The sequence below is a fragment of the Mixophyes fleayi genome, chromosome 9, assembly GCF_038048845.1.
Source record: "Mixophyes fleayi isolate aMixFle1 chromosome 9, aMixFle1.hap1, whole genome shotgun sequence".
Classification (NCBI taxonomy): Eukaryota; Metazoa; Chordata; class Amphibia; order Anura; family Limnodynastidae; genus Mixophyes; species Mixophyes fleayi.
In genome coordinates this window covers 84,794,655-84,807,441 of record NC_134410.1, presented here as the reverse complement: position 1 = coordinate 84,807,441, position 12,787 = coordinate 84,794,655, and the positions used below count along the sequence as shown (strand labels likewise).

Below are 12,787 nucleotides of genomic sequence, written 5' to 3'. Positions count from 1 at the left end.
GTTAAGTTGTAAAGGTGTTGTGAAGGTGAGGGGGATATACACGGTGAGCCCTTTATAGAGCATTTCAAAGGTTTTCTGATAAAGTAGACAAGTTGTGTTGTGGAAATAGTAAAAATGTCAGTTCAACCTACTTTCATTTTTGAACCACTGCTTTTATTAATTGCACTGTTAAATTTTTTCTCCTAATAAACTGCTCTGTTTTATCTTTATTTAAGTCTTAAATTAATCATGAAATTGAAAGGACACTAGAAAGGACACTATTAATTTAATTTATGAGGCAGAGTGAGACAGATACGTAGAGTGTGTTAACTATTTTTAGACAAATGAAGTATATGCAGTTGATGCACTTGGGGGAAAATTCAATTCCCCCCAGAATACCGCCGTGGAAAAACTATTACCGTTAATACGGTAATTTTAACCCTGCTTTCTGCTCGCGGCTCAGGGAGTCGCGAGCAAACAGCCAGCGTTGAACTTACCAAATTAACGGTAATTATGAGCACTATTATCGCAATATTGGTTATAGTGTGCAGGCTACGTTATGTTTTACAGTAACGTGGCCAATTGAATCCCCCCCTTTGAATTCTAAGAAATGAATACTACTTTGGATAACTGGAAGAAACTAGTCCTTTAGTATCCTTGCACACTATATATTAGTTACCCTTTCTCCCTTAAATCAGGGTTTCCTGTTGAATGTTCCTATATACACCTGCATTACTCGCTCCATTCATTTATGTGTAAATCTCTTAATTGTGACAATAACTCCATCTAGAATCAAGCTTTCAACAAATTAAAAATTCTAATTTTTATGAATTGCTCCACTGGGCATGGTAATTGTCAGTAATAACCTGCACTTGTAATATCTTTGTCCACGCTTCTACCAACAAAAATCTACCAAATGCTGTATAGTTGTTAAGAGATAGTATAAACAGAATTTCGAAAATCTTTGCTCACTTGATCAGTTATTATTAAACAGGATATAAATAATGCTGGCCAAGTTCTCAGCACAAATCTTTATCAATAGACACATTTGAGATATTCTTACTATACCAGGATTACTCAGCTTTTTATGTATGAGGACCACATGACCCTATGGTAGTTCAGGTAATCATGTTATTATCCTGTACTGTGAATGTTCTCTATGTCATTATGTATCTTTTCTTTAGGACATGCTGAAAATGAAGGACACTCCACCCCTTCTACTCATTCCTAATGTACTGAAAGTATTCTTGGAGAATGGCCAAATCAAATCATTTACTTTTGATGGGAGGACAACAGTAAAGGCAAGATATTTAATAAGTAGAATATATGACAATGCAGAATATCAAGTTCAGACAAATAACTAAAAATATCCATCAAAGGTATTGCTTATTAACAGGCGTTTTAATAATTTAATAATGTTTTGTTAATAGTAGTGAATAATCTTGAGCTGCAATATGGTTTGTATGTAAGAAGTTGAATAATTAGAATGAAGATGAATATGTCATACAGAAACAGTAGCCATAAAATTACATTGGTGAAAAGGATTCATCTTTGGACGTAAGTCCTATTGCGTGCTGTATCTTGAGTGAAATTGCTCTGCGCATGCTCACAAACGGACCTTCCATCAGTAAACTCAATTGCATGCAATGCATGTCCAAATGCAATTGACACTTCAGACTGCCTACAGCTTGAAGTTTGGAACAGGGGGAGGGAAGGAATGAACACACATAGGCAATGCACAGTAAGGGTGTGCCAAGGTGGAGCGCACATACATTTGTACAATTCAAGCCCTAAACAACTTTGAGGTACATGTTTTTCAGCCGTATCACTTGCACCGGCTACAGGACAAGTGCAAGTGCTGACTGATAGTGATAACTAAACATATGCTTGCCAGAACATGTGTTTGAGAAGCAAGAGACACACTAGAAATCTATTTTATGTATAGTAGGCATTAAGAACATCTTAATTTATTTATCTTATAATAAATAATTAAATGTAGTTTTATTAATGATTATAGTATTAATATTTGTAAATATATTTTATAAAATATTATTTTTGGCATGCATTCTGGTGGGACTTTATATTAACCATATGCATATCCTGCAGTTTGTTCTGTCTGTCTACATATGGCAAGTAATGTATAGTAAGAGCGTACTGCATGTAAGTTACGTGCAATTTTTTTAAATGCAAGTTGCGTTCACAATGTGTTCCAAAATGAATCAGGCCCAAAATGTCCTAAAAAAGATTTGGACTTTAATATATGTATTCACTACTAGATGAGTGGAGATCTAGCGACAGGTATGTTTTCACAAAAATGGGTTTGTAGCCAGCAAGGATTAGTAGTGTGGTGATAATCGAGACTAGGGGGAAAATTTACTAACCAGCATTTTTTATGGCAATTTTAAAACACATTGCCAACGGTTTCCACCTTCGTTTCCTACATTTTGTAGTGTGAAAATTCAAACTGTTGGTGATATATGGCAAACTGTCTGGTAAACAGGCTATAAAACAACCAATTTTACCCTACAATAGCTAGGGGAAATAACTATTAGCTAAAGAATATTTTAAAAAAACTCCTTTCCCTTATATAACAACCCATGCTCCTGGACCATCCTGGTCAACATTAGGCCAGGTCTTACAGGAAATTGGGGACCAAAGAAATTATTGGGCCTCACACCTAGCTACGCTCTGCCCACCCAATCACTGGTACACCTGGTCGGTGGGTACCAGGGATAAAATGTTCTGATATAGTACCTGCTCTTGTGGCACCACAAGTACCAGCATGCACATGGGCGGCAGTGCATAATAGCACTTGTAGTGCCACAAGTGTTGGTCTCCTTAAGAGAACAAAAAATAGTTGCGCCCTTTAGTATACTAAATCTGTGTGGCCTTAATATTAATAATGCTGAACTGTACCCCATTAAAAATAGTTATTCTGTCCCCATTAATATTTTTAATATTATTGGCTCCATGATTTTTTTCTGTAGGGCAGAGTTCCTAATAAATACTTACCTGGAATATTCTGATCTTTACGTAATCCATATGGAATATAGCAAAAAACCCACATAGACTAAACGGACAGTTCCCAAGGCGCTACAATCACTATTAATGTCTGGTAAGTCACCTACTTAAAAATGGAAAGCCAATTGGTAGCAGTCTCTCACAAGAGCAGTCCGTTTCATCATGCTTTGTATTCTTTACATGTAAAAAATATCAGGGCAGCAATGTGCGATGAGGAGTTTTCAAAAACAGCTGTTTCTGAGTGGATTGGGCTTTAGTTACCCTGAGTTTTCAAACTGCTCAGAAAATCACTGAAAAAATGTCAGTTTAGCAAAACCGCTCTTTAGTACATTTCCCCCTGGTCTGTGTGTAATTTGTAAGGAATCTAATCAAATATCAATTAGGACACATAGTTAATTAAAAAGAAGCCATAAGCTATTTGGCATGCTACAAGGCTGAAACAGGAAGTGAATGTCTAATGGAAACAATACACAACTCTGTGGGACTATTAATGAAATATGCTGCAAAAGACTTAAATATGTTAATTCATGATGGATGAAAAATCTGTACCCGTGAACTTTGCTATTATCTTTACAGACAAAGCAACAAAGCTTCTTATTTTTTTCTTTTTTTTTGTATCTTGTACACTCCCTGCATAGGAAAGACATATCATTTTTTTGTAGCTGTAATAAAAGTAAATCTGAAGGCTGCAAAATGTTGTATTTCTCTACCTGTAACAACAATATCAAGAACAATCCTTCTTACTATATGTTTATTAACAAGCATGGTTCCCCTATATATAATATAAAACAACAGTTTATATATAAGAAACAAATATTTTTCCTCTTTTGTTTGTATAACTCAATCTCTTTGCTATACAGGACGTCATGGTCACCCTTCAGGACCGCCTCTCTCTTCGTCACCGTGATCATTTTTCTCTTGTCCTGGATTATTCTGCATCAGATCAAAGCCACAAATTTTTACTGCTACAAGACAAGCAACCATTGGCTCATGTGAGTACTGGGACCATAGAGCATGAACATTGGAGAGGGGAGAAAAGAAAGTTAACTAAACATTTACAGAAAAATATAAGAAACATATATAAAATAATACAGGCGGGAGAAAAGAAAAATATAGTAATGATGTACAAAAAGTAGAGGTTAATGGATCTGAATGTGATTAGAGTATTTAATATTAGAAATGCTCATTGACACCTGTGTTTTGGTTTTGGTTTTGGATCTGGATTACCTTCATGTTTTGGTTTGGCAAAACCGCCCTTGCGTGTTTTGGTTTTGGTTTCGTTTGGTTTGGTTTTGCAATTTGTTAAAAAATACAATTTTTTTTAGCTAAAATAACATAATTTAGTGCTCCACCTGTTTCTTGGATGAGTGAGGTAATTTTACAGCTAATAAATGTAAACTGGGTGACTGCTGTCATATATGCTTCCTCTAGCAAAAGATTGTTTCACAGTTAATTGTTGTAAAGTACTAGTGCTCTTCTTCTTGGGCTTCCTATGGGAGGAAGATTCACCCCCAGCAGCAGCAGTGGGACGCTCAATCATTCTTCAGAGGAATCAATTATAGTGCAGGAGTCATCGAGCCTTACCAAGTGGGATGTAGCTAACTCCGATCACTACTGAGGATATTGATGAGGACGGTGTTGTGGGTGTAGATTGCAGCTGTCGGAATGTAGGTGAGAGAAGGGTCCTAGCTGATGATAAAGTGCTTGTTAGTTTTTTGCCATAACTTTCAGCTTTTCCCATCACCTTGCCATGAACTCTCGTCAAATGGGTTTGGGTAGAAATAATTCCACACATAAGAAGTGGCTTTCTTGGTCTTATGTCCAGGCATGACAATGGGCTTCTTCTTGTCACGTGCCAGAACTGCTGCCACTGGTGCAGGACTTACACAAACAAACTCATCCGCATCAACATCCTCATTAGTGCCCTCATTGGCTACACAAATCTCCCCCTCATCCTCTTCTAATTCTAAAGTGTCATCCTCAATTGGTGTGTCACCGGCAACATTTGGGCTCTTCAGGCTAGAGATGGGCGGGCTCGATTCCCCGAGATCCGAACCCATCCAAACTTTGCTTATCCGAGTACCGAGCCTGCTCGGCTCGGTAATCTCCCGCCCATTCGGAATTAAAATCGATGCAAAACGTCATTGTGACATAGTCGGTTCTCGGGGCTCGGTTCTCGCGATATTTGAAATGCATAAATACCCCCCTACACAGCAATCCATCGCCATTTGACAGAGGGAGAGAGCAGGGTTACTTCACAAGCTGTATTGGAGCAGGGACAGAGCAATAATTGTATACTTTATTCTTTCAATTTTTATTGAAATTCTGCTAGCAATTCTATTAGCAATTGTTAGAGGAGGATAGAGGAGGCTTTTTTTCAATATTTTGCACTACAAGTGCTTTGGGGTGTCCCATATTCCCCAGTGTGATACAAGAATTTTTCTGGCTGCCAAAAGTCTTATTTAGCAGCATTATCTATACAATATTTTGCACTACAAGTACTTTGCGGTGTCCCATATTCCCCATTGTTAAACACTAATTTTTCTGGCTGCCAAAAGTCATATTTAGCAGCAGTATCTATCTATACAATATTTTGCACTACAAGTGCTTTGGGGGGTCCCATATTCCCCAGTGTGAAAGAATAATTTTTCTGGCTGCAAAAAGTCATATTTAGCAGCAGTACCTATTGAAGATTTTGCACTATAAGTGGTTTGGGCTCATTAAAATGGATTCAAAGCAGTCCACATGTGAGCAGAATCAGCAAGCAGGTGCTGGCACCAGTCCTGATGGTAGTCTTCCCTGTACGTCATCTGGTAAAGCCTATGTAAAAGTACATAGTCTTTTTAAATCAGGGAAAAAAACACACCCCAAAAAAAATTAGTATACTTATTAGTAGAAGTGTAAGTATAAGTATAAGTGTAGGGTGCAATCTACCTCCAAATAGGAAAGGGACTTGGGGCATTTCTATATCATGTACCGTCTTGAAAGGCTGCTGTTTTTGCAATTTCTCAATAAGGGCTGGTTGTCATACACAGACTGACCCCAAACTAGCTTTGTCCATTTCAATTTATATTGTACAGTCTATAACGGCTGAATTTTTTAGTATTTTCAACAAGTGGAGGGGGGCCTAGAGAGACAGAAACCAAACTGCCTTTGTCCATTTCTTTATATATTTAACTATAAGTGTAAGGTGTAATATACACCCAAAGACGATGGCTGCATTGCCAATAGGCATAGATGGAGAGGAAGACAATCTGGTTTGTGTGTAGAATTAATGATGGTCTACCAGGAATTAAACTGTTTTTTTCATAATTTATCAGCTTTACAAATACCTTACTTACCCAAGAAACAGATGGAGCACTAAATTAGGGTATTGTATTCCACAAAAAATTGATTTTTAAACAAAATTACAAAACAAAACCTAAAAAAAAAACAAAACCAAAACACGCAAGGGTGGTTTTGCCAAAACCAAAACCAAAACCTGAAGGTAATCCAGATCCAAAACCAAATGGAAAACCAAAACACGGGGTCAGTGAGCATTTCTACCTCAGGCACACATCAGCAGAAATGCTGAAAGGGCCCTTCTTTATGGGTACACTATCACAATGGTCATGATTACACATACCACTCGCAGATGGACTCTCCTCAGGGATTGGTGTCATTTCTGAATTTGAGCATACATTTTCCTCTAATGGCTTACTGTTTTCTTGCAGCTCGGCTGTCACATGTAACAGTAGTTGTGCACCCCTTTTGGACTCCAAATTACTAAGTCTTGCTTGGTTACGAGTGACCTTACAAGAAGAAGGCTCAGTAACATTTTTAGATCTTGCACTAATAGAGAAAGGCGAAGGCCTTATTCTTTCTTTGCCACTGCGTGTGTAGAATGGCATGTTGGCAATTTTTTTTTTCTCGCCAGTTAACTTTTCATCAGTTACAGTTCTTTTTCTCTTTAGCACGGTAAAACGTTTTTTTTTGTGTGTTTTTTTCCCTGACTTAAAAAGACTATGTACTTTTACATAAGCTTTACCAGATGACGTACAGGGATTACTATCATCAGCAATGGTGCCAGCACCTGCTTGCTGATCCTGCTCATATGTGGACTGCTGTGAATCCATTTTAATGAGACCAAAAACACTTGTAGTGTAAATTCAGAAATATATAGTGCTGGTATATAATAATTTAAACACCAGAAAATAGCTTTTTTCAAAAAAGGGAAATATCTGACACCCCAAACACTTGTAGTGCAAATTCAGAAATATATAGTGCTGGTATATAATAATTTCAACTCCATAAAATAGCTTTTTTCAAAGAGGGGAATATCTGACACCCCAAGTACTTGAAGTGCAAATTCAGAAATATATAGTGCTGGTATATAATAATTTCAACACCAGAAAATAGATTTCTTTGGAACAGGGGAAATTTGTCACACCCCAAGCACCTGTAGTGCAAATTCAGAAATATATACTGCTGCTATATAATAATTTTGACACCAGAAAATAGATTTTTTCAAAGAGGGGAATATCTGACACTCCAAACACTTGTAGTGCAAATTCAGAAATATATAGTGCTGGTATATAATAATTTCAACACCAGAGAATAGATTTTTTAGAGCAGTGGAATATCTGACACCCCAAACACTTGTAGTGCAAATTCAGAAATATATAGTGCTGGTATAAAATAATTTCAGCACCAGAAAATTGCTTTTTTCAAAGAGGGGAATATCTGACACCCCAAGCACTTGTAATGCAAATTCAGAAATATATAGTATTGGTATATAATAATTTCAACACCAGAAAATAGATTTTTGGGCAATGGGGAAAATGTCACACCCCAACCACTTGTAGTGCAAATTCAGAAATATATATACTGCTGGTATATAATAATTTCAACAACAGAAAATAGACTTTTGGGCAATGGGGAAAATGTCATACCCCAAGCACTTGTATTGCAAATTCAGAAATATATAGTGCTGGTATATAATAATTTCAACACCAGAGAATATATTTTTTGTAATAGGGCAATATGTCACACCCCAAACACTTGTAGTGCAAATTCAGAAAGAAATTGTGCTGGTATATTACAATTTCTGCAGGCAGAAAATAGTTTCTTTAAGAGGGAATATGACACCCCAAACAGTTTGTAATGTTTGCAAAAATGCCTCCTCTATACTCCTCTCTTCCTGCTCTAATAACTGCTCTCTTCCTGCTGTAATAAGTGCTGTAATAAGTGCTGTAATAACTGTTCTCTCCCTGCTCTAATCCTGCGACCTAACCCTGCTCTCTCCCTCTGTCAAATGGCAATGGATTGCTGTGGAGGCGGATATTTATGCATTTCAAACATTGCGAGAACCGAGCTCCGACAACATCAAAATGACGTTTTGCCTCGTTTTCAATTCCGAATAGGCAGGAGAGTACCGAGCCTGCTCGGCTCGGTATTCGGATACCTGAAGTTCAGTCTGGTTCGGTTCTCAGGGAACCGAGTCTGCCCATCTCTATTTAATATACAAATGTCTGATTTACAGCACTGGGCAAAATGTTAGTGCCATTTAAGTAAAGGATAAAATTAGCATTAAGATAAGACCTTATATAGAGACTAGAAATAGATATTAAATATTGAAAGTATGAAAGTACGTAACAGGAAGCATACAGTAAGAGTGGATTATATGTGCTTGCCACCTATAATTGAAGGAATTGTCCACCTCTAGACAACTTCTGCTTTGTTGGAAGCCACCACCATTACACATTGGCAGCTTTCCCATTCTGAAGAGGGATAAAGGGAAAGAGCGAATCAGGGTTAGCTGATCGGCAAATACAATGAGGTGACTGGTCCTTGAGAAGGGAACAGCCAACAGGAAGCACTACAATTCCAGAATGACCACCTATAGACCAAGTCTGGCCTTTATGTGCCTATAATGTTATGGTTATACACCCATGGCTAGTGTTATAAGTTTTTAGTAGTGATGCTCAGGCTCCGTTCTCCGAGAACCGAACACACCGGAACTTAGCAGATCCAAGGTGGCTCGGTACTTTCGCGCACCCTTGCATTTGAAAATGAGGCAAAACGTTATTGTTACGTCGTCGGATCTCGGGTCTCGCAAGATTTGGATTCTATAAGTACCGCTCTCCAAGGAAATCCGAGGCCATTTCACAGAGGGGCACAGAAGGAGTAGCACAGTTCTTGCCAGTCTCTAGTGCAGTTGGGCAGCATCATAAGTAGAAAAGAAAGAAAAGGGGTATCCGTGTTCTTCAAAGTCTCCAATGACATTCAGGAGAGCTCCATTCCTTCATTGCTAATTATCATTGCTGAAATAGAAATAATAGGTCTGGCATGCTTGGTCTTCTAAATCTGCAGTCACATTGTACTGTGTTATATAGGTAAGATACAAAGAGGAGAGCTTCATTGCTCCATTGCTAATTCTCATTGCTGAAATAGAAATAATAGGGCTGGCAGGCTTGGTTTTCTAAATCTGTAGTCACATTGTGCTGTGTTATATAGGTAAAACACAAAGAAGAGAGTTACATTGCTAATTATCATTGCTGAAATAGAAGTAATAGGGCTGGCAGGCTTGTTTTTCTAAATCTACAGTCACATTGTACTGTGTTATATAGGTAACACACAAAGAGGAGACGTCCATTGCTCCATTGCTAATTGTCATTGCTGAAATAGAAATAATAGGGCTGGCAGGCTTGTTCTTCTAAATCTACAGTCACATTGTACTGTGTTATATAGGTAACACACAAAGAGGAGACGTCCATTGCTCCATTGCTAATTGTCATTGCTGAAATAGAAATAATAGGGCTGGCAGTGTTGTTCTTAATCTACAGTCACATTGTACTGTGTTATCAAAATGGATTCACAGCAGTACACAGAAGACCAGGAGCACCAAGCAGCTGCTGGCACCAGTCATGAAAAAGTGCATAGTGTTTTTAAGTCAGGGAAACCAAAATGTAAGAAAATACCTTTTACCTTGGTCAAGAAAAAAGGACCCGTAATCTAGGCAAAGTTATCTGCAGAAAAAAAAAAAATTGCCAACATGCCATTCTACACACACAATGGCAAGGAAAGAATGAGTGCTAGTTCTTCAACTGTCACTGAGCCATCTTCTTGTAAGGTCAGTCATGACCAAGCAAGACCTTGTCATTCGGATTTTAAAAGTGGTGTCCAGATACTTTTACGTGTAAAAGCCGAGCTGGAAGAAAACAGTAATGCATTATAGGAAAATGTATGTTCAGATTCAGAATGGACACAAATCCCTGAGGAGAGTCTATCCACGAGTGCTATGTGTAATCCTGACTTGTCTGATAGTGTACCCATAAAGAAGACCCCTTTTAGCATTTCTGCAGATGTGTGCATGAACAGTCCAAGTGTAGCCGGTGATACACAAATAAAGGATGCGACTTTGGAATTGCAAAAGGATGAGGGGCATATTTGTGTAGCTAACGAGGGCGCTTGTGAGGATGTTGATGAGGATGATCAGTGGCGCACGCAGAGGGGTTTCTGGTTCTCCAGAAACCCCTCCCCTCCGGGAACCAACGATACTGTACAGCAGCCGCTGCGCTGTCAAAGAAGCGCCCGCCGCAGTGCTGTATTGTAGTATAATACAGCACTGCCGCGGATGCTTCTTGACAGCGCCGCGGCTGCTGTAGAATTCAGCCTCGCTGAAATGGAGCTGCTGCGCATGCTCTCTCTCGCTCTATTTTTTTTTTCCCGGGGGGGCGGAAACCCCCCCCCTCTAAACCCTGCGTTCGCCCCTGATGATGTTATTTGTGTAAGTCCTGCATGAGTGGAAGCAGTACTTGCATGTGATAAGAAGAATGCCGTTGCCATGCCTGGGCATAAGACCAAAATATCCACCTCTTATGTGTAGAATTATTAACAGTTGTCTAGCCATTTGTAGCGTTTGTAAAGCCACGGTCAGTAGAGGTAGGGACCTTTACCATCTAGAAACCTCATCCATGTTACCCCATTTAAAGCAAGTTTATGGCAAGCTGTTGGGAAAATCAGAAATTATGCTAAAAAAATAACAACAAGCAGTGCATCACCAGATAGGTCCCTTCACTCAGCTAGATCCCGACACCTGCAATCTACACCCACAACACTGTCCTCATCAATATCCTCAGTAGCGATTGGAGTTAGTCCTGCATCCAAGTTGCTATGGCTAGATTACTTTTCCACTATCCTGTATTGCTCAGAAGAATTCTTGAGCGTTAGTCCTGCTGCTGCAGCTGCTGATGCTGGGGGTGAATCTTCATCCCAGATGCAGACCAAGAAGAAGATTACTAGTAGTTTACAACAATTGACTGTTAAACAATCCAAATAAAATTTTTATTTGCCCTTCTATGGATTTAGGAGCAATTGGACCTGTTTATACTACATCCTTCTTTACTGCTAAAGCTAGGTACACACTACATGGTTTTCGTCCAATAATCGGCTCAATCAGCCGACATACGACCGCTCTTTCAAAAGTCGTGTCAGTGTGTGTAGTGACACGATGGTCGAAAGTCTGCCCAAATGGACGATTGTCGCCTCATTTGGTTGGTCGTACCGTTTAATATTTTCGTTCCAATCTCGTTTCCGTTGTGTAGTGTGTATAAACTTCCGACCGATCCATAACAGTGAGTACGAAATTACAATCATTGCTCACGACAACATGGCTGTAAAAAGTCGCTAAAGGGACGTCCGCTCTTCCCTTTATCGTCCTAAACAAGGCTAGTGTGTATGCAGTCCATGGACCGACCATCGATCACATGTAAAATCGCTCGCCATAAAAAGTTGGTGGAAATTTCTGTAGTTTGTACCTAGCTTAACTCACAGAAGAATGTGCACATGTGTGCATTTCCTTAATTACCCTCATTCACCTTTTTACTCTTAAACTCTCCAATTTTATGAAAATTCCATCATTTTAACACTTTCAATGCATTACCTCATCAACCATTTATAACATACTTTACTAATAAATATGTCTCATTATTATACATTTGCTTAGAAAAAACGCACACAAAGGATTTTTCAAACAACAAACTTTTTTATATGAAACACCTTTCAAAACATTCTAAATTATAAACATTTTTTGTAATTGTGTCAAGATATCCACTTATTTATTTAAAATTATAGATGTTAGGAACAAATCTTTACTCTATAGGTGTAAATTGGTCCAACATATTTCTAGCTGTGCAGAGCTCAGAGGTGCTAAATTCATAGAAATTATTTGAAATATTGATGTTAGTGTGAACCTAGTACTAACAAGAGGAATGCATTCTGGAGGCACATTCAGATATTTTCTGGGAGTTGCTTTACTTAAAGGCAAACCCTTATTAGGCCTATTAACTCTAACACCTGTAAGAATAGCAATCTTTGTCTTGACTTAGGCAAATACAGATTTAGTAAATAAATTGTTTCTGAAGCCAATACATTTATGCTTAAAAAAATACTACTAGATTATTAAATCAAGATACTTACATTCTTCTTAAGGGGTCTGGGATGGGTTCCCTGCCTCCTCCAGCTTCTGCTGCTCTTGGTGATTCTCTTAGGGCTCCTCTTGGAGATCCTCTATGGCCTCCTGTAGGTGATGTTCTGTTGGAAGAAATATGACACATTCATGCTTTATTACATATTATCTCTCTCCCAGCTAGATAGATACATAAATTAAATGTTATGTTTCAAAGTTAATTATTAAAAACTACACATGGAGCATTATTCCACCATTGCGCAAATACACCTTTACATCACTTGCATATGGACTTGACTAGGAGGTTTAATAAAACTTTACTATCTTAAACTGATACTG

The 12,787-nt window shown here is 38.3% G+C and overlaps 1 protein-coding gene across 2 annotated transcripts in view; it reads left to right on the top strand.

The window, feature by feature from the left end:
- FRMPD3 (FERM and PDZ domain containing 3) overlaps positions 1-12,787 on the top strand; it is a 735,664-nt gene that overhangs the window by 425,166 nt on the left and 297,711 nt on the right. The window contains exons 7-8 of one of the 2 annotated variants that reach the window (XM_075184613.1): positions 1,164-1,280; positions 3,861-3,992. In XM_075184613.1, the coding sequence (XP_075040714.1) occupies positions 1,164-1,280; positions 3,861-3,992 (249 nt within the window). Of the gene's footprint in view, positions 1-1,163; positions 1,281-3,860; positions 3,993-12,787 lie in introns of those variants that run through there. The other variant, XM_075184611.1, reaches the window with a different exon arrangement.